Source organism: Somniosus microcephalus, chromosome 7, assembly GCF_052327205.1.
Source record: "Somniosus microcephalus isolate GS21.2 chromosome 7, FLI_Smic_1.0, whole genome shotgun sequence".
Classification (NCBI taxonomy): Eukaryota; Metazoa; Chordata; class Chondrichthyes; order Squaliformes; family Somniosidae; genus Somniosus; species Somniosus microcephalus.
This window is the reverse complement of record NC_140993.1, coordinates 72000669-72023388: the sequence shown is the minus strand read 5'-3', so window position 1 is coordinate 72023388 and position 22720 is coordinate 72000669. Positions and strand designations below refer to the sequence as shown.

General features: G+C 49.0%; 1 protein-coding gene across 1 annotated transcript in view; it reads right to left on the bottom strand.

Moving 5' to 3' along the window:
- The window catches only part of LOC147114716 (uncharacterized), an 88481-nt gene that overhangs the window by 5654 nt on the left and 60107 nt on the right, over positions 1-22720 (bottom strand). Inside the window, exons 3-4 of the mRNA XM_085992589.1 lie at positions 20714-20902; positions 3316-3391 (exon numbers count right to left, since the gene is read on the bottom strand). Of these exons, the coding sequence (XP_085848715.1) occupies positions 3316-3391; positions 20714-20902 (265 nt within the window). The remainder of the gene's footprint in view (positions 1-3315; positions 3392-20713; positions 20903-22720) is intronic.

The window sequence follows — 22720 nt, the reverse complement described above, 5'->3', positions numbered from 1 at the left end:
ACCTGGGAATCCCTGGCCCAAGACTGCACAAAGTGGAGGAGAAGCATCCTGGAAGGCGCTGAACACCTCGAGTCTCTTCGCTGGGAGCAAGCGGAAGCCAAGCACAGGCAGCGCAAGGAGCGCACGTCAACCCAAGCACCCCACCCACCCGCCTTTCAACCACCGTCTGCCCCATCTGTGACAGAGACTGTAGGTCCGTCATTGGACTCATCAGTCACCTGCAAACTCATTTTTAATGTGGAAGCAAGTCATCCTCGGTTCCGAAGGACTGCCGAAGAAGGAGAGAAGAAGCAGATTCAATCGTAACTTGCAAAGGGGAATTGGCTATTTACTTGAAAAAGAAACATTTGCAGGGCTATGGGGAAAGAGCAGGGGAGTGGGACTAATTGGATAGCTCTGCCAAAGAGCCGGCACAGGTACGATGGGCCAAATGGCAGGCTCCTGTGCCGTATGATTCTATGATTGACTCTACCCTGAAACACGGAGGTTGAATTTCCATGAAGGTTTTCCCACTCATGCACGATAACTTCTGTGAAAGAGATGTGGAAACTCTGAGAAAATGGTGTGAACCCCAATCTTTCAGAATTTAAGGGGAAGCTAGATAAGTACATGAGGAAGGAATAGAAGGATATGCTGATAGGGTTAGATGAAGTAGAGTGGAAGGAGGCTCGTATAGCGCATATACACCGGCATAGACCAGGTGGGCTGAATGGCCTACTTCTGTGCTGTAAATTCTAGGTAATTTCCACGGCTCTTCTACATAGAATCTACAGCACAGAAAGAGGCCATTCGGCCTAACGAGGCTACGATGGTGTTTATACTCCACATGAGCCTTCTCCCACTCCAATTACCTCTTTGCACCCTCCCTCTATTCCATTCTCCCTAATATATGCATGAAGCCACTCCTTAGCTTCAGGGGAACACTTCATGCATATGTGAGTACGGTAGTGTAGTGGTTATGTTACTGAACTAGTAATTCAGAGTCCTGGGCTAGTAATTCGGTGTAGAACATGAGCTCTAATTTTACCGTGGCAGTTTCATAGAATCATAGAAAAATTACGACACAGAAGGAGGCCATTCGGCCCATCGTGTCCGTGCCGGCTGGAAAAGAGCTACCCAGCCTAATCCCACCTTCCAGCACTAGGTCCGTAGCCCTGTAGGTTACGGCTCTTCAAGTGCACATCCAAGCAATTTTTAAATGTGATGAGGGTTTCTGCCTCTACCACTCTTTCGGGCAGTGAGTTCCAGACCCCCACCACCCTCTGGGTGAAATGTTTTTTCCTCATCTCCCCTCTAATCCTTCTACCAACTACTTTAAATCTATGCCCCATAGTTCTTGACCCCTCTGCTAAGGGAAATAGGTCCTTCATATCCACTCTATCTAGGCCCCTCATAATTTTATACATCTCAATTAAATTTCCCTTCAGCCTCCTCTGTTCCAAGGAAAACAACTCCAGCCTATCCAATCTTTACTCATAGCTAAAGTTTTCCAGTCCTGGCAACATCTTCGTAAATCTCCTCTGCACCCTCTCCAGTGCAATCACATCCTTCCTGTAATGTGGTGACCAGAACTGCACGCAGTACTCAAGCTGTGGCCTAACCAGTGTTGTATACAGTTCTAGCATAACTTCCCTGCACTTATATTCTATGCCTCAGCTAATAAAGGAAAGCATTCCGTATGCCTTTTTAACTACTTTATCAACCTGTCCTGCTACCTTTAAGGATCTGTGGACATACACTCCAAGGTCCCTCTGTTCCTCCACACCTCTCAGTATACTCCCATTAATTGTGTATTCCCTTGCCTTGTTGCCCCTCCCCAAATGCATTACCTCACACTTTTCTGCCCAACTGACCAGTTCATCGCTATCTTCCTGCAGTCTAAAGTTTTCCTCCTCACTGCCAACCACTAGGCCAATTTTTGTATCATCTGCAAATTTCTTTATCATGCCCCCTACATTTAAGTCTAAATCATGAATATATACTACAAAACGTAATGGACCAAGTACTGAGCCCTGTGAAACTTCACTGGAAACAGCCTTCCAGTCGCAAAAGCTCCCCTCAACCATTACCCTTTGCTTCCTGCCACTGAGCCAATTTTGGATCCAGTTTGCCACTCTCCCTTAGATCCCATGGGCTTTTACTTTTTTGATCAGCCTGCCATATGGGATCTTGTCAAAAGCCTTGCTAAAATCCATGTAGATTACATCAAATACACTGCCCTCATCAACCCTCCTTGTTACCTCCTCAAAGAATTCAATCAAGTTAGTCAGACACGACCTTCCCTTAACAAAACCATGCTGACTGTCCCTGATTAATTTGTGTCTTTCTAAATGAAGGTTTATACTGTCCCTCAGAATTGATTCCAGTAATTTGCCCACCACTGAGGCTAAACTAACTGGCCTGTAATTGCTCGGTTTATCCCTTCCTCCCTTTTTAAACAACGGCACAACATTCGCAGTTCTCCAAACCTCTGGCACCACTCCGGTAGCCAGGGAGGATTGTAAAATGGAGGATTGGAAAATGATGGTCAGAGCCTCCGCAATTTCCTCCCTTGCTACTTTTAATAGCCTCGATAGTTTGAGAATTTTAATTCAGTTAAAAGAAAATCTGGAGAGAAAAAAATGCTGGAATCAATAAAAATCCAACCAGATCACTAATGCCCTTTAGGGAAGGAAACCTGCTATCCTTACCCAGTCTGGCCTATATGTGATTCCAGTCCTACACCAACATGATTGACTCTGAAATGGTCGAGCAAGCCACTCAGTTGTATCAAGCCGCTTCAAAGAAGAATGCTCACCACCACCTTCTTAGGGCAACTAGGGATGGGCAATAAATGCTGACCTTGCCAGCAATACCCATATGCCTAAAATTAAGAACAAATAACTCCACGTGTCAGCGAGCTGTACATTATCATCACTCTTTTGCTGAAGTAAAGACAGATGAGCAGGACAACCTCTACAAAAATTCACCCCCACCCTCTTGAACCCATTTACACTGCCCACTGCCCCGCTAACTTATCCTACAATTCGATTACCGTTTGGGAGAGAAAGTTTCCCCTGACTTTAGTGAGTTTCTTTTTTCCAAGTGCTGCTTTAAAAATTCTCAAATTTCCAAAGGTGATTAGAGAGGGGCATTTTTCCGCTGTAAGATCAGACTTGCTCTGGATGGCAGGTAGACTCTGCTTCTAGCTGCGGGTTCACAGGCATTTAGAGAATACACAAGAAAAGAGGTTACCTGACATATAATATTATCATAGTAAGCCAACGCACGGCCATGGGGTAAAAGATTAGATGAAGTGGTGCATAGTTTTCTTACATTTGCGTGGGAGCCCTCGGCAATGGTGGAGAGAGAGAAATTGTCATTGTGTTGTTCCAGCTGAGGCCTGTATTTGCTGAAAAACATAGCAAAACGTTTCATTTAATGTATTATATTAATGCAAAGTACCCTGAGGGACAGACATACAATCTCACCTGCGGGTTATGGTGATCATCCCAGCTCCTCAATGCACGATTGCAATCTCACACATGTGTGCCCTCCGTAGGCAATTCATGGCCTTTCATTCGCATCTTTGTTCTTCTAATTTGTTTATAAACTTTCTGTTCATCAGGTGAGGGATGTTAGTGCTGCGGATTGGAGCACTTCTCATTGCAGGTACCCAGTATCGGCATCAAACACTCCCAGGGCAGGTACAGCACGGGCTAGATATAGAGTAAAGCTCCCTCTACACTGCCCCAACAAACACTCCCAGGGCAGGTACAGCATGGGTTAGATACAGAGTAAAGCTCCCTCTACACTGCCCCAACAAACACTCCCAGGGCAGGTACAGCACGGGTTAGATACAGAGTAAAGCTCCCTCTACACTGCCCGAACAAACACTCCCAGGGCAGGTACAGCACGGGTTAGATACAGAGTAAAGCTCCCTCTACACTGTCCCATCAAACACTCCCAGGGCAGGTACAGCACGGGCTAGATACAGAGTAAAGCTCCCTCGACACTGTCCCAACAAACACTCCCAGGGCAGGTACAGCACAGGCTAGATACAGAGTAAAGCTCCCTCTACACTGCCCCAACAAACACTCCCAGGGCAGGTACAGCACGGGTTAGATACAGAGTAAAGCTCCCTCTACACTGCCCCAACAAACACTCCCAGGGCAGGTACAGCACGGGTTAGATACAGAGTAAAGCTCCCTCTACACTGTCCCATCAAACACTCCCAGGGCAGGTACAGCACGGGCTAGATACAGAGTAAAGCTCCCTCTACACTGTCCCATCAAACACTCCCTGGGCAGGTACAGCACGGGTTAGATACAGAGTAAAGCTCCCTCTACACTGTCCCATCAAACACTCCCAGGGCAGGTACAGCACGGGCTAGATACAGAGTAAAGCTCCCTCGACACTGTCCCAACAAACACTCCCAGGGCAGGTACAGCACAGGCTAGATACAGAGTAAAGCTCCCTCTACACTGCCCCAACAAACACTCCCAGGGCAGGTACAGCACGGGTTAGATACAGAGTAAAGCTCCCTCTACACTGCCCCAACAAACACTCCCAGGGCAGGTACAGCACGGGTTAGATACAGAGTAAAGCTCCCTCTACACTGTCCCATCAAACACTCCCAGGGCAGGTACAGCACGGGCTAGATACAGAGTAAAGCTCCCTCTACACTGTCCCATCAAACACTCCCTGGGCAGGTACAGCACGGGTTAGATACAGAGTAAAGCTCCCTTTACACTGTCCCATCAAACACACCCAGGGCAGGTACAGGACGGGTTAGATACAGAGTAAAGCTCCCGCTACACTGCCCCATCAAACACACCCAGGGCAGGTACAACACAGGTTAGATACAGAGTAAAGCTCCCTCTACACTGTCCCATCAAACACTCCCAGGGCAGGTACAACATGGGTTAGATACAACGTAAAGCCCCCTCTACACTGTCCCATCAAACACACCCAGAGCAGGTACAACACAGGTTAGATACAGTGTAAAGTTCTCTCTACACTGTCCCATCAAACACCCACATGGCAGGAACAGCACGGGTTAGATACAGAGTAAAGCTCCCTCTACACTGGCCCATCAAACACCCCCATGGCAGGAACAGCACAGGTTAGATACAGAGTAAAGCTCCCTCTACACTGGCCCATCAAACACCCCCATGGCAGGAACAGCATGGGTTAAATAAAGAGTAAGGCTCCCTCTACATCTTTTATGGCACATTGGCAACTGGGAAGCGATTTCATGCTGGTCAACAAGAGGCATAAAAGCTACTCTGAAACAGTGCTAAATAGATGTCCATAAGTGGGAACAACTTGCTCAAGATAAGAAAGCATGGCGAAAAAACATTCATGAAGGTACCCCTTACTATGAGGCCTGTCACATTGCTGATGCTGAAGGTAAACGCCAGCTGAGGTGGTCTCGCTTGAAAAATCCAGATTCCCAAACTAGTATATCCGGGATCCATTGTTCACTCTGCAGACGCTCATTCCGAGCAAAAGTCGATCTCATCAGTAATCAAAGACCTCACTTCGATGTCGAAGGACGAACGATGTATCAGCCAGCTATCGACAGTGGAGGAGCAGAGCGGTTCTGGTCTGTGCTGAGCCAGTAAATCACAGGGCCAGTACAATCAGCCTTAGCGCTCCTGGGCTGGGCAGGAGATAAATCAGCCAGGATTCTTGCTCCTGATGTACAGTTGCCAACCCTCCCGGATTGTCCTGGAGTCTCCCAGAATTAAACATGGATCTCCCGGACACTGCTGTCTTGGGTCGCACACAAAGGAGGGCCATTATGGAACTAGGTGTGGGAGAGGAGACAGCACCCATGGAGCTGTACTCCAGCATGAGTCACTAGGGTAGATTTTGACTTTGTGCGATAGCATAAAATGGGTCAGTGGAAGCCAATGGAAATAAAAATTGGGAGAAATGAAAAACGGGCTGCCAATTCGCTCTCACACATTTTACACTATCGCACAAAGTCAAGATCTACCCTAGTGCCTTTGAGGGGAGAGGGGAGCAAAAGAGGAGGGAAATCATGGATGGAGCAGAGCCAGCTTAGGTTCAAGTTCTTTCAGAGCCTGGAATGGAAGGGGGGTCTCATTCTCAAACAACAGATAGTTTCCAGTTGTCTCTGGTGCTGATTCAGTGTGTGGGGGAGGTGTGCTGATCACAGAAAGTCTTTCAAAACCACTTCCCTGCTTCACTGGGGAAACCATGGCAGCCTCGCTCAGTCACGACCTGCTCAGGAAGCCCTTTCCTCCCTGAATCTGTGCATATGCAAACGAATCACTGTGTCAAGCTGTCACAATAGTCTTGTTTCTATTATTGGGGCAAGGGGGTGGGGCGAAGGCTTTCTAAAGTCGTTTCTCTGCCTGATTACTTGTTATCGTCTCTCTTTTAATATAAATACTCGGCAGATCAGAGGGTCCCACCACTGCACTGGCAGGCTAATTCGGATTTTATTAGCCAATTCTGGGACACAAATTCCACATAATCTTATCAAACAGCAAACACGATCGGGTAAATTCGCCTATCCCATGTCCCAGTGTGGGGCCGCACATCCAGGGAGAACAGCTTGGAGATAGGGCTGTAGTTGAACTCACAGTGCCTTCGGGCATGGCTCCTTGCTGTGATGGATCAAAGGCGGGTAAATGGAGTTGAGGTACAAATCAGCCATGATCTAACAAAATGACGCAACAGGCTTGAGCGCTGAATGGCCTATTCTTGTTACTATGTGAGTACGGGATCCGTGAATTTACCCTTATATTTTGAGCTCCAATTTCTCCATTTGTTATTTTCCCCCTTTTTTGTCAAATCCAGCTTTTTAATTCTGAGCAAAATCAGATTTTGTAGGTTTTTAAGCATTAAAATGTCAGCTTTACCTAGTGGTTAAACTCTGAATTAGAAAGTTGTGGATACAAAGGCCCTCATCCAGGACTTGAAGTCATAACAAAAAACTGAGGGCGTTCTTCCGGTGCCTTGGCCAACATTCCTCCCTCAACCCAAACCAAACTCCTTGGTCATTCATCTCATTTCTCTCTGTGGCATCTTGCTGTGTGCAACATGGCCTCCAGGTGTGCCTAGATGTCATTGCACTCAAAGTAATTTGTTGTATGTGAAGTGCTTTGAGATGCTTCTGAGAGACACAATAAGGTGCTCTACAGATGTGCTTCCTCTGAATACAGAAACAACGTTTGGTACAGTCCCCACCGCATATAGAGGTTGCGTTCATGCTAACGCAATTTGCCCGCTAAATACGGTGGAAGCTAAGTCCATCTGAAAGAACCAAGACATTGTAGTAGAGATTGACCTGATCTTATGTTAGACATATCAGCTGATTGAAGCTGCCTGAAGTCTCTGTTAGCTGTTCGCACAGTCTGAAAGTGGAGACTTTGGGCAGTTTCAATCAGCTGATACATTTAACTTGAGATCAGGTCCATCTCTACTACAATGTCTTGGTTCTATTTGTGTCTCTGTGGTTCTAACATCTGTCTGTTTATGTTGAAAAGTGAGGTGTTGATTGGATGCCATGGAATCTTTTACATCCACCTGTTATAATGTAGAAGAAGGTGGTTGTGGGCCTTTTCCTTGAAGCAATTACAACAGAGTGGCTTGCTAGGTCATTAAAAGTCAACCATGTACTGCAGGACTGAAGTCACTTGTAGGCCCAGAACAAGTTCTTTCCACGAAGGACAAAAGTGAACCAATTGGGTTTTTACAACACTCCAACAGCATTCACAGTCAATTTTCTTGGTGCCAGCCCAAAGTTTATTGAATTCAATTTCCCAAGTTACCATGGTGAGATTTGAACTCAGAGCCTCTGAGGTGCTAGCCCATGATCATAATCACTCCACTGCATAGGTGCTTTTTGTGGTGTTGGTTGAGGGAGGGTGAGCAAAGATCATCTGGACCATCAAGATCATCGGACTCATCAAGATCATCAGACCCATCAAGATCATCAGGCCATCAAGATCATCGGACCCATCAAGATCATCGGACTCATCAAGATCATCAGACCCATCAAGATCATCGGGCCATCAAGATCATCGGACCCATCAAGATCATCGGGCGCATCAAGATCATCGGGCCATCAAGATCATCGGACCCATCAAGATCATCGGGCCCATCAAGATCATCAGGCCCATCAAGATCATCGGACCCATCAAGATCATCAGGTCCATCAAGATCATCGGACCCATCAAGATCATCGGACCCATCAAGATCATCGGGCCCATCAAGATCATCGGACCCATCAAGATCATCAGGCCATCAAGATCATCGGGCCCATCAAGATCATCGGGCCCATCAAGATCATCAGGCCCATCAAGATCATCGGACCCATCAAGATCATCGGGCCATCAAGATCATCGGACCCATCAAGATCATCGGGCCCATCAAGATCATCGGACCCATCAAGATCATCGGGCCATCAAGATCATCGGACCCATCAAGATCATCGGGCCCATCAAGATCACCGGGCCCATCAAGATCATCGGACCCATCAAGATCATCAGGCCCATCAAGATCATCGGACCCATCAAGATCATCGGGCCATCAAGATCATCGGACTCATCAAGATTATCGGGCCCATCAAGATCATCAGGCCCATCAAGATCATCGGACCCATCAAGATTATCGGGCCCATCAAGATCATCAGGCCCATCGATATCATCGGACCCATCAAGATCATCGGACCCATCAAGATCATCGGGCCCATCAAGATCATCAGGCCCATCGATAACATCGGGCCCATCAAGATTATCGGGCCATCAAGATCATCGGACCCATCAAGATCATCAGGTCCATCAAGATCATCAGGCCCATCAAGATCATCGGGCCATCAAGATCACCGGGCCCATCAAGATTATCGGGCCCATCAAGATCATCAGGCCCATCAAGATCATCGGACCCATCAAGATTATCGGGCCCATCAAGATCATCAGGCCCATCGATATCATCGGACCCATCAAGATCATCGGACCCATCAAGATCATCGGGCCCATCAAGATCATCAGGCCCATCGATAACATCGGGCCCATCAAGATTATCGGGCCATCAAGATCATCGGACCCATCAAGATCATCAGGTCCATCAAGATCATCAGGCCCATCAAGATCATCGGGCCATCAAGATTATCGGGCCTATCAAGATCATCAGACCCATCAAGATCATCGGGCCATCAAGATCATCGGGCCATCAAGATCATCGGACCCATCAAGATCATCGGGCCATCAAGATCATCGGGCCATCAAGATCATTGGACCCATCAAGATCATCGGGCCCATCAAGATAATCGGGCCCATCAAGATCATCGGGCCATCAAGATCATCGGGCCATCAAGATCATTGGACCCATCAAGATTATCGGGCCCATCAAGATCATCGGACCCATCGAGATCATCAGAACCATCGATATCATCAGGCTCATCAAGGTCATTAGGCCCATCGAGATCATTAGACCCATCGAGATCATTTGACCAATCAAGATCATTGGACCCATCGATATCTTCAGAACCATCGAGATCATTGGACCCATCAAGATCATCAGGCCCACCAAGATCATCAGGCCCATCAAGGCCCTCTGCTCACCCAGTCATATGCCATTCTCGCAACCCTTACTAATTACGTCTCCCGAGACGCAAAAAAAAGAGAAAACACTGCAGCCAATTCAAAAACTCTGTGTAATTTGTCTCCGACTGTCTGCCATCACACAGGGCCCCAGGAAGCCACGGTTATTGCATTACTCATTGGTGAGACCAAGTGTGGAGTGCTGCATGCAATTGCAGTCTTTCTATTTTAAAAAGGCAGTGCAAAGAAGGGTGACTAGATGAATTACAGAACTGAGGGAATAGCGCTATGAGTGGAGGTTGAAAACCAAGGGACCTTTCCTACTTTCGAATGAGCCATTAAACCCCCCACCATTGTAGCATCCAATTGTTTCTTAAATTATTCCGGGGTTTTTGCCTCCACTCCTCTCTCTGGGGGTCCACTCCAAGACCTAGAAATTCGGTGATTAGCGCCTAATGAGTCCGAAATGTGGGGCGTAACCCAATGTTCGGGCGGGTGCAATGAAGATAGCGACACCTCCCATATTGACTATACATTTAACGCCTGTGCTAACTGTTAGCGCGCGCCCGCGTGCGCAGGCAGGTCATGACGTCATTTCAGTGTGCAACGCCTTTTAGGCGCCCCTGACCGGATATTCGGTGGCGCCCGGAACCTTTCCGCCTAGCGCTATTAGTGACAGTTCGATGGAACGTTACCAGGCCCTTCTCGGAGTCGGGGGGCGCTATTTAAAGGGGACAGCTCTAGTATAAAAGCTGCAGCCACTTGGCCTGTTCATTGTGATCGTTGCTGGAGTTGATGAGCTACTGTTGAGCAGATTTTTTTGGATTTAGCCTTAGAATACTTGGGACCTTCAGACCTGTCCGGAGCAGTTGGAGCGCTACACCTAACAGCGTTTTGCCCGACTGGCATCGGAATGGGAGCTGCTTTGGAGGGCCACGTCCTCATGGCCGGACACTTTGAAGGGGCACAGAGATGGCGGGAGAGAGGGCCGGTATTGGCCAGAAGGAGGAGGGGCAATGGAGGTCGGCCAATCCGGGGGTACGCTGCGAGGGTTTTCAGGCAGCAGGTGTCATACCTTGCCATGTCGGAGGAGCAGTGTGTTCGAAGGCTCCGATTCGGTAAGGAGGTTGTAACTGAGCTGTGCCACCTGCTTGCTGAGGATCTGCAGCCGCGTCTACGGTGCAGGACCTCTCTGTCGGTGGCCGTCAAAGTGACTGCCAGCGGATCCTTTCAGTCAGCCACTGGGGACATTGCGAATATCTCTCAGTTTGCAGTGCATTGTTGCATCCGGCAAGTGACAGCTGCCCTTTATAGAAGAAGGCGTCAATTCATCACCTTCCCTCTGACCCTGGAGAAGCAGGCGGAGCGCGCGCAGGGCTTCGCTGCTATTGCGGACTGCCCCATGGTGCAGGGGGCGATTGATTGCACACACGTGGCTTTGCGGGCGCCATTACTGAATCCTGAGGACTTCCGCAACCGCAAGGGGTTCCACTCCCTCAATGTGCAGCTGGTCTGTGACCACCGCCAAATGATCATGACAGTCAACGCCCAATTCCCAGGGAGCAGCCACGATGCGTTCATCCTGCGGCAGACCTCAGTTTGTGACCTTTTTGAGGGGCCGGCTCACCCACGAGGCTGGCTTCTTGGGGACAAGAGCTATCCTCTCTGCCCATGGCTCATGACACCACTCCGTTTGGCTGCCACCCCAGCAGAAGAGCTGTACAACAGCAGCCATCAGGCGACCAGGAACATTGTGGAGCACACTATTGGTGTGCTCAAACAGCGTTTCCGCTGTCTAGAGCATTCGGGGGGAGCCCTGCAGTACTTGCCGGAGCAAGTGGGTCACATCATCGTCGTCTGCTGCATGCTCCACAACTTGGCCATTCGACACACCCAGCCAATGCCAGCTGTCCCTCAAGGTCCAGCGGAGCAGGCGGACGAGGAGGAGGAGGAGGAGGATGAGCAGGCGGACGAGGAGGAGGAGGAGGAGCATGCGGACGAGGAGGAGGAGGAGGAGCATGCGGACGAGGAGGAGGAGGAGGAGGAGGAGGAAGATGGGAGGGCTCCTGAGAGTGGAAGGGCCATCCGTCAGAGGCTCATCAGGACTCGGTTCGAGGCCCCTCTGACGGAATGATGGGTGTCATTCGTCCTGCGCACTTCGGATCTTTCAAAGCCTCTGAAGGCCAGCATGACTGTAAATAGTAGCATGTACCATTGCAAATTAAAACTTTTCTTTATTGTCAAAAAAGTCCTTCCTTCCAGCATAACAACGTCATGTCAACAGAAACCATAACTAACAAAATAACAGTTAACTCTTCGGCAAAGCCGCAAAACTAAACAAACCATTTCCAACAATCACAACAGGTGAGGGAGTCCTTGAATTTGGCCAAAGAAACGTCTCAGCACCTCCCTCTACTGCTGGCCCCTTGATGGAGAACGACATCTCTTTCGCGGTCGGCCCCTTCCCTCCCTGCTGCTCCTACGTAATTGAACCCCAGTGGCGGGGTCAAGGCTGGGGGACGCCTGCTGACTGTGTGGAAGTGCAGAAGCCCCTGAGGGATGGCCTGGACGACCTCCGGTCTTGGAGGGTGCGGAGGCTGGCTGCAGTGTGCCCTGCAGGTGGTGGCAGCTACACTGCAGACGTACCAGCGGTGGCATGAACAATGGTCACCTGCCGAGAGAGGACACCTGCACCATGGTCGGACAACACACTGGCTCTCTGAGGGGACTGGTTTGGCTCATCCGCCACAATCGACTGCTCCACTGATTCCTGGCCTCGTATGGTACTGGAAGGGCCCGGGGTGATCCTAGCTGATGCAGATAGGGTGGCTGCAGTGAGAGTTCGCGTTGCCTCAATCTGGGTGTGGACGAGGCCAGCAAGTGACTGCGTGGCAGCAGTGAGGACCTGTGTGGCAGGTGCCAGTGCTTCGGAGAAGCCCTGGACAGTTCTTTCCATTGCTTCGGACAAGGCCGGAGCAGTCCGTTCCACTGCCTTGGACAAGCCCTGGACAGACCTTTCCAGGGATTGTCCGAAGCTCTGAACAGTCCTTTCCATAGCAGCCTCAAAGCCCTGGACAGTCCTCTCCATTGCTGCCCCGAAGCCCTGGACAGTCCTCTCCATTGCTGCTCCAAAGTCCAGCACACTCTTTGCCAGTGTTTCTATCGACTGAGGCATCCTCCCCACTGCAGCCATCAGCTCAGTGTGCCTGAGCCAGGCCTGGGGGCTCATTTCAGCCAGGCTACGCACCTCCTCTGCACTCTGTGCAGCAGTCATCGCTCCCTGCCTTGCCCTCCGGGGAGCCGGTGGCCGAACTTGCCTACCCCCCTCCCGTTGCTGCAGGCCGCTTGTTCCGGCAACTGGCTCATCATCAGAGCACCCCCCCCCTCCCCTCCAGGGAACTACTATCCCCAGTCTGCAGATGTGTAGGCTCCCCTGAGGCTGGAACGGATGCTCCGGCTTCCTCCTGATCCTCGCCTCCAGAGGCACTGGCACTGGCAGCTTCAGGGTGCAGATCCCGAGTTGGTGATGCAGCATCTGAAAGTAGGGAGGTCGAAGAGTGGCTTTAGCAAAAGGACAGGTTGGCGGCAAGGCATGCCAGATTGCGGCAAGGCTCTGACATGGCTGCACACTGAGAAAGCATGCTGGCGGGGGGACCAAGTGGAAGGAGACAGCTGAAAAAGGTGAGAGCCTTACCCTCACTGTCGACAATGTGGTCGGCAGCTGCAGTGGTAACAGGACCACTCAGACGTCCTCCAAGAATCTGGTGCACTCTCTCCTCGAGATCCGTGAGAGTGACCACTTGTGGAGGTCCGCCACCGGTTCGAAGCTGGTCCTTGCGGATCATCGCCAGCTTGGACTGCAGGGTAAAGAAGGGGAAGTTCTGTTACATGATGCCCTGAGTGATCATCTCATGCCCCCCATGGTGCAAGAGCCCTTACATGATGCCTTGAGTGATCATCTCATGCCCCCCATGGTGCAAGAGCCCTTACATGATGCCCTGAGTGATCATCTCATGCCCCCCATGGTGCAAGAGCCCTTACATGATGCCTTGAGTGATCATCTCATGCCCCCCATGGTGCAAGAGCCCTTACATGATGCCTTGAGTCAAATGTGCATGTGTGTGCCCAGAAAGGGCCATGGGTACTTGCTGACAGATGGCCATTGGGGCACCATGGCTACAGGGTACGCGAAGTCAGGTGCAGATGGAGGGAATCAGAAGTTTGCATAAACAACACTCACCCTAACGACCCGAGTGAGGTCATTGAATTTCTTCCTGCACTGAACAGGGCTCCTGGTCGCCATGCTGCTGGAGTTGACCCTCTGACAAACATCCCTCCAAGCTCGACGGTACTCCTTTTGATTCGGCCTCCTGCCATTGTCAGGATAGAGAACATCTTGACGGCGCTCCACTGCAGACACCAACTGCTCCAGAGCCTCAGTGCTGAAGCGCTCTGCTCTCTGTCTCACCTTCTCCATCTTGACCAAGTTTTTTGCGCCAGAGAAGGGCGAGCGCCGATTCTGAGGCCTACAGGGCGATGAGTGTGGAAGCTGAGGCTGACTGACCCACCCCTTTAAGAGCCGGCCGGCGGCTGGAAGTCTCGTGGTTATCGGTAATTGAGATCACCTGCGCTGCGCCCGTCCGCGCCGATATTGGGTAGCGCCGGAAATTTTGCGCCTTAGGAGGCCCGTGCAACGTCTGAATTCGCGCCTCAATCCCCTTTGGGGGCGATGCAACCCAATATCGCGCCAGGCGGCGATAAGTTTCGTCTGGCTATAAACTTTGCGCAGCGCCATTTCTAACGCCTCAAGCGGGGCTATACCCAATTTCTAGGCCCAAGTGTTTATTACTCTCTGAGTGAAGAAGAATTTCCTGGTATCATTTTGCCTTTTACTTGTTTGAACCTTTGTCCGTTTGTCTTACTCAGGCACTTTAATTTAAAGTTATAAGCTGAATTTACCTTTTCCATGCCGCTTACCATCTTATTTCCCTCTGTAAGATCACCCCCCACTGCCTCATTTCCAGGCTGAAGAGCCCAAGTCTCTCCCGTCTTTTCTCCTAACCCAGATTCCTAAGACCTGAGGTCAGCCACATGGCTTTTCTCTGCACTGCCTCCAACACGTGTTATAAAGTTTTAAAAGATGAAAGGCAGGAATGAAATAAAAACAAAAAGTGCTGGAAACATTCAGCAAGTCAAGCAGCATCTGTGGAGAGAGGAAGGTAGGATGATTCGTCCGAATGGTCCTCCTCTCACCTGACATTAACATGCATGTACTTACCAATGAGTATCAATGGATAAGAATCACAAGGGCCTGATTATCCCCTCCTTAATTCAGGAGCCAATTTTAACATCCAGCTGAGATCACAAGATAGATGTAATGAGGAAGGCTATTCAGCCCATATAGACAGAAAAAACCTACTATCCCCCTGTCACAGCAGCCAACTCTTTCCTAACTGGACAAGCTTTGCCTGCCACATGTAAAGTTTCAGTCCTTGTTCCCTCTAATTTCCAGATATCTCAAGTTACGGATGCTAATAGATCTTGATGTTCTGATTTAGGATTTATCCATCAATCAGGCAGCTGCACTAAGAATGGCCCTTTCCAAAGCACTGGGCCCATAAAATACAAACAGGACAAACCAGCAAATTAAAAATAAGCACAAATAGAACTGGGTTATCTGAGCTTCAAGAGCCAGATTGCTAGCAGCCATGGCTGGATTGCCAAGACTCGGGGGTTGGATTGCCAAGGTTTAGGGCTGGATTGCCAAGACTTAAGGCTGAAACGCCAAGACTCAGGGCTGGATTGCCAAGTCTCAGGGCTGGACTGCCTCAGATAATGAAGCAGTCCATGCCCACATGCAGCAAAACCTGGACAACATCCAGGCACGGGCTGATAAGTGGCAAGTAACATTTGCACCACGCAAGTGCCAGTCAATGGCCATCTCCAACAAGAGAGAGTCTAACCACCTTGACATTCAATGGCATTACCATTGTTGAATTCCCCACCATCAACATCCTGGGGGCATCATTGACCAGAAACTTAACTGGACCAGCCACATAAATACTGTGGCTACAAGAGCAGGTCAGAGGCTGGGTATTCTGCGGCGAGTGACTCACCTCCTGACTTCCCAAATCCTCTCTACCACATACAAGGCACAAGTGTGATGGAATACTCTCCACTTGCCTGGATGAGTGCAGCTCCAACAACACTCAAGAAGCTTGACACCATCCAGGACAAAGCTGCCCAATTGATCGGAATCCCATCCACTACCTTAAACATTCACTTCCTCCACCACCGGAGCACCGTGGCTGCAGTGTGTACCATCTACAAGATGCACTGCAGCAACTCGCCAAGGCTTCTTCGACAGCACCTCCCAAACCCGTGACCTCGACCACCTAGAAGGACAAGGGCAGCAGGTGCATGGGAAAAGTTTCCCTCCAAGTCACACACCATCCTGACTTGGAAATATATCGCCGTTCCTTCAACGTCGCTGGGTCAAAATCCTGGAACTCCCTCCGTCACAGCACTGTGGGAGTACCATCACCACACAAACTGCAGCAGTTCAAGAAGGCGGCTCACCACCACCTTCTTGAGGGCAATTAGAGATGGGCAATAAATGCTGGCCTTGCCAGCGACGCTCACATCCTGTAAATTAATTTTAAAAAACTCAGGGCTGGATTGCCAAGACTCAGGGCTGGATTGCCAAGTCTCAGGACTGGATTGCTAAGACTCACAGTCCAGCTTGGCCCTTGCCCCACAGTTTGGACATCTCTGTTTTAATGATGCCCAAGTTTTTGGCTTGATCCCCTATCCAGAGCCCATCCTAAGCGCTGAGCGATCTTTAGCCACCTTTATGATGCCATGTACATGGGTAAGTGCCAATCCCCGAGGTGGGGTCTTCCACAGCCAATGGCCTCTCTGGCTGTCAGCCTTACTGAAGCCGGAAAGTTTGCTTTGGTGATACTGCTGGCACTTTATCTAAGAACAGTCTTTGTAGGATTAATTAATACAGCATTAATTGAGGATTGAAACTGAGAACTCTAGGTTTGTACATTCAATTATTTTTTCAGGATTTGGAGATGCTGGCAAGGCCGGCACTTATTGCCCATCCTAAAAAGCTGCTGAGCACATTTACAAATGCTGGCTTGATACATTAAGAGTCAACCACAGAGTGTGGGACCGGAGTCACATGTGCGCCCAGACAATGTTCCCTATATAAATGCAAGTTTTTCTTTTTACATTTATTTTGGGTTGGGCGACCCCTTTAACAGGCTGCGCAGCCCATTCACACTCCCGCACATGCGCGCTTTTTCCTATTGTAAAGCTGGCAAGTGGCCTGCACAAGAGCGCCAGACAGCTGCGTGACCTCGCAGTTTAAAGGGAAAATTGGGCCCAGACCGGATAGGAGAGGCCGGTTCCCTTCCCTGAAGGACATCAGTGACAATAATCTGGTAGCTTTGATGGTCATTTTGTCTGGTGCCAGCCCACAAATTACCAGATATATTGAATTCAGTTTCCCAAATTGCCCTGGTGGGATTTAGAACTCACAACCTCTAGATTACTGGCCCAGTACCATAACCAGTATTCTAACACCACCTGAGCCACCAGTTACTGCACTAGGCAGGGAGAAAGCTGCTTTATCAGGCAACATTCTTGTAGAATAAAATTTCAATCAACTGCAAACGAATTTCAACACCCGCCACCCCCCACCACCCCCCCCACACCCCGCAGTCTGTGCCGAGTTAGCTGATCATTATAGAGCGGGGTGACTGACCGCTGATAGCTACAATTGGCCTCAGTACCACTGGGCTAAGGAGTTGGGGACGGAAACATCTTGAATCCCCGCTCCTGGTCGCCATTTTGTGACACCTGCTGGAAAGTAGATGTCAGGTAAGGGATAGGATCAGACTGGACTGTGATGCCCCTGTGGATAACTAGCCCAACAAGACTTGCTGCCTAGGCACACACAAGATGAAAGGCACCGTGGCGTTGAGAAACCAGAGGGTAGCTGAGGGCACATGGAAGCTGTATCCTAGAGTCAACCTCAGAGGGCAAGGGGAGGAACCTGCCGCAGTGGCCCAGTCAGTTTACCCAGTGAGTAGCTGACCAAAACAGAACAGGGAGGTCCAAGGTTCACATGCTGAGTTATCTGCTCACAGCTAGGACATAGGAGCAGCAGTAGGCCATTCAGCCCCTCAAGCCTGTTCTGCCATTCAATCGGATCGAGGCTGATCTGTACCACTGTGTACTTGTCAGAGTGCCCTGTTCCTGATCCTATCCAGTAACTGATGCTGAAAAGAGTGAGTAAATGGAGGTTAGGCAAGGACAAGGATGGTGCTCAGTTGTGCCACCTATTGCAGCCAACACTCACCATGTGTGGTACTGGAAGGTGCCTTGTCCCCTCAGGAGAGAGGGGGAGAAAACTGGGAGGGGAAAATGAGTCATGTTTGAAAATCTTTCATAGAATCTCTGGCTAATTTTGAACAGCTATTTAGCAACTCGTCTCCATGGAAACCACAGGCTGAGGCTGGGTCACTCCTACTTAATCCTCACAGCACTCCTTCACCAGCCAGTTCCCAGCATTGATTAAATTGTTTGCATCTGATTGACACAACCTTGAGTGACAAGAGGTTGTGAAACATTTGCTTTGAAAGTTGTTTCTCTTCATCACACGAGGGAAACGAGAAAGGTCAACAACGACAGGACTCCTTAATTAGATTTCACATAAACTGCTCTTTCATTATTGATTACACAGAGAGCACTGTCTGTCTCTGTGCTAATGAGCATCCTGCACAGACTCTATAAACACCCCGTTGAGGGGCCTGCTCCCAATCAGTGATATAACCCAGGTCCCGTTGTGCCAAGTTCACTTGGTTCATACTACCAGAGGTGAGTTCAATGACAGCTATCACTGCAAGTTCTGAAGAATGAAATTCTCCATGAAGCCAAAGTATCCTCCTGTTCACTGGTAAATTATTTTATATTATTTGTTCTTGGGATTTTAAAGCAGGCTGAACATTCACAGCTGAGCAATGCAAAAAACACAGGAACTAACGTGAAAATGTGCTAATTTAGCTTGTTGCCTCCGGGGAGTGATCTAACAGAGTGATTGAGGAATAGGTCGAATACAGACTGAGAGAGAGGTGTAATATAGTGAGAGGCAGAAGGGTAATAGGAACGCAGAGAGAGGTGTAAGTAACCCTTAATGGGAGTTATGGGAAGGGTTTGATCCATGGGAAATTGATGTAACGGAAATTAATAGGTTAGAAAGTTGGGGATTGGGTATCACGATGAATTAGCATGTGGTCCTGTTTTTCTGAGGCCTGGGTTGAATCCAGCTCTGATTGATGAGCTGCAACTTTTGCAAGCCTCTTTCCACTGACTTAAAGGGGCTAACAAGAAATGCAGGAGGTATCTGGGAGTGTGATAATATTTACCAGGTATCCCTGGGTGTGTGTTAATATTAACAGGGGTCCCTGGGAGTATGAACATTACCAGAAGGTCCTCATGTCAACATTACGAAGGGGCCTGGGAATGTGTTACTAGTAACAGGGCGTCCCTGGGAATAAGTCAATATTAATAGTGTGTGTCTGGAGTGTGTTAATATTTTCAGGGGGTATCTGGGAGTGTGTCAATATTTTCAGGGGGTATCTGGGAGTGTGTTAATATTTGCAGGGTCTCTCTGGGGGTGTGTAAATATTAACAGGGTCTCTCTGGGAGTGTGTTAATATTGACAGGGTCTCTCTGGGAGTGTGTTAATATTTGCAGGGGGTATCTGGGGTGTGTTAATATTAACAGGGTCTCTCGGAGTGTGTTAATATTTGCAGGGTCTCTCTGGGGTGTGTTAATATTAACAGGGTCTCTCTGGGAGTGTGTTAATATTAACAGGGTCTCTCTGGGAGTGTGTTAATATTAACCGGGTCTCTCTGGGAGTGTGTTAATGTTAACCGGGTCTCTCTGGGAGTGTGTTAATGTTAACAGGGTCTCTCTGGGAGTGTGTTAATGTTAACAGGGTCTCTCTGGGAGTGTGTTAATACTAACAGGGTCTCTGGGGTGTGTTAATATTAACAGGGTCTCTCTGGGAGTGTGTTAATATTAACAGGGTCTCTCTGGGAGTGTGTTAATGTTAACCGGGTCTCTCTGGGAGTGTGTTAATGTTAACAGGGTCTCTCTGGGAGTGTGTTAATATTAACAGGGTCTCTGGGGTGTGTTAATATTAACAGGGTCTCTCTGGGAGTGTGTTAATATTAACAGGGTCTCTCTGGGAGTGTGTTAATATTAACAGGGTCTCTCTGGGAGTGTGTTAATGTTAATAGGGTCTCTCTGGGGTGTGTTAATATTAACAGGTTGTCTCTAGGAGTGTGTTAATATTCACCGGATGCCAACTACAAAGTAAAGTTGAAAACACTATTTAAAATCCAACCTGCTGACTCAGAAACTGATATTTTCCAACCCATTAAAATGCAGACACGAGGAGGGAATGAGCTGACTGCAACAAAACTCACAGACAGTGAGAGAACAGACTTCTCTTCTATTATTGATAACCTGATCCAAATGTGATTGGAGGCTGACCTCTGGCTAATGGATTTATGGAGGTAGCCAGTGCTTTTAGGGGCTGGTGATTGTAAAAAGCAACAAATGTTTCCAAACACAAAGTTTCAAAGTTTTTGTTGAAGACGATGCGGTTACTCTGTGACATTCAGATCATTACACATCACCTCACACATTGCTTCCCACCCAGTGGCTAATGATTCTGCTCCCTATAAACTGCTCACTTAAGTTTTGATGTTGTTGCCTCTAACCAGCCCGACCACAGTCCCAGTGCTGCTGCCTATCCCCCAGTTTGAGAGACAAATAGCAGAGGGAGGTAAGGAAGGAAAAAAGAAATGGAAAGATGTAAGAGGAAACAAAGTAAAGCAGCCATGAGAGAGACACAGAACAGGAGGAGAGAGAGAGAGGTGAAGGAGAGAGAGAAATTGAAGAAGCAAAGGAGGGAGAGAAAAAGTGAAATGAAGGAGAGAAAAGTGAAGGAGTGACAAGTACATCAATGGGTCGTCCATGGTGCTGGCGCTGTTTAAATGTAAATTGTTGAAATTTTTTTTCATGTACTTGCCGTTGTGTTTGTTCCAGAGGGATGGTGTCACTATACCCACCTCCTTTTCCGAAGCTTTTTGTTTTCAGTTTTTAAGGAGTACACCTTCTTTGCGAAGAAGACAGTGAGCAGGAAGAGGAGCAGGATCACCACTGCCGAGGAGCCGATCGCTATACACATCACCTGGAACTCTGTGATGATGAACTCACACCGAATCCCTTTGTGCCAGATGTAGTCCTGAGCATTGCATCTGTAGGAAGAACAAGTCGCAGTGTAAAGATTAGATTTGGCCTCTGGTCCTCTGCCTCTTGCAGGCTTGGGAACACTTGTGTGTTAGATGAGAAAAGGCACATTATGGAAGTAGGCCTCTCCCAGAATTCATTGTGGTAATGAAAGCCCTCTATTTCAGCTATAGACCAAATAGTTTTGAAAGAAGGCCTACAATAGAACAACGAATGCGAGGATAGACATGCTATGTGGCCTTTTTCAAAGCCTGAAATTGGAATAATAAATACAGAGAAGAGGGGCAGAGAAAAAGAAGATAAGAGAGCGAATACAATAAATGCAATCTTGCTTGTCCCTGAGGATCACACAACAGACACAGTTTTTGTACAAAGGCAATGACTCAGGTGTTTGCCTCGTGATAGAAAATCTCCAATTTTGACAGCAGTCTCATTATTCTCTCTCCTTCGTTCTTTTAGGCATAGAAATAAAAGGTAAAGGATTCCAACCTGGACAGTGAGTGAGGAATGTTGGCCAGGACATTTGGGAGAAGTCCACCCCCTACTGGTGTGTCATCTCCAGTTCCTACACAGAATCCCCAGAGTGGGAAGTTTTGCACCACTTCACTTTGACATCGTATGCAATGGAAATCCAGTTAAACCTGGTTTACAAAGTGCTTGGAGAAGGGAGACCCTTTGGCCCCTTGGAGACTGTTTAAATCCATCTGACCTCAACTTAAGAGTTCAGTGAATGGGGACTTGGTCCTCCCAATTTAAGCACAAGAGGTGATATTTACCAATTAAGGAGAACAAAAGAAAATAGGAAATGCAGGAGGAACTTTTATCCTGAAAGTGTGGTAAGTATGTGGAACCGATTACCGACACGGGTGATGGAACAAGAAACATATTGGCCCAGAAATTCGGGTCGGGGGCTTCCCGCGGGTGCAAGCCCCCGACCTGCACTTACCTTGCGCGTGGCTGTTGAGTTGTGGGTCCCCGTGGAATTCCGATCCTGGGCCTGCTCCAACTGCCGGCGCGCAGTGCTTGCGTATCCCAGGGGCGCAGTTAGTTTGATGTATCCCCTGGGATCACGTGGGCCTTGGAGAGCCAATCGGAGCAGGGAATGCTCCATTCATAAGTTTGACAGGAAGAGCTGTCAAAACTTATAAATACTACGGGCCCCAAAACATCACTAAATCTTCAAATAAATTTTTTAAAAACACATTTTTTAAATAAACTATAAATTACATGAAATAACTATTTTAAACAATTTAAATTTTTGAAAAAAATAATTTTATTTTCTAACGGGACTAAAAATAAAGGCCTAGAAATTGGGTTCTGGTCTTGCCAGGGCTGTAGCGCCAGAAAGTTTGCGCCAGCGGTAATGCGGCAGCGCCCGCCGAAAATTCGGGTGCGCCGGGCCCAGACGGCGGCGGGCGCTAAAACCCTCCTTTAGCGCCTCAAAACGGGCGTGAACTTGGGTTTCCCGGCGCTAATCCCCCGCTGCGGCACCCGATGCGGTGCGGCAGGCGGGGGAACTGCAGGCCTCCTCCTCCTGTTAAGGAGGAGCTGCCTGCAGCCGACAACTGTCCGGCGGATTGACCCGACATCTGAGCCCGGCACCTCGGGGAAGTGCCGGGCTCGCATGAGACACTGATCAGGGCCGCGGGGGGGAATGCAGGAGTCCGGGAAGGGAGGTGCGGGCAGGCAGCCGCCGGGAACACGGCCGGCCGCTGCTCCACCTTTATGCGCACACTGGGGGAAGACTCTGTTGCCAGAGTCTTAGTTGCGCCTGCCACGGGCGAGGCGGGCGCAACTGAATGTCGGCTTGGGGCCGGGTTACCACG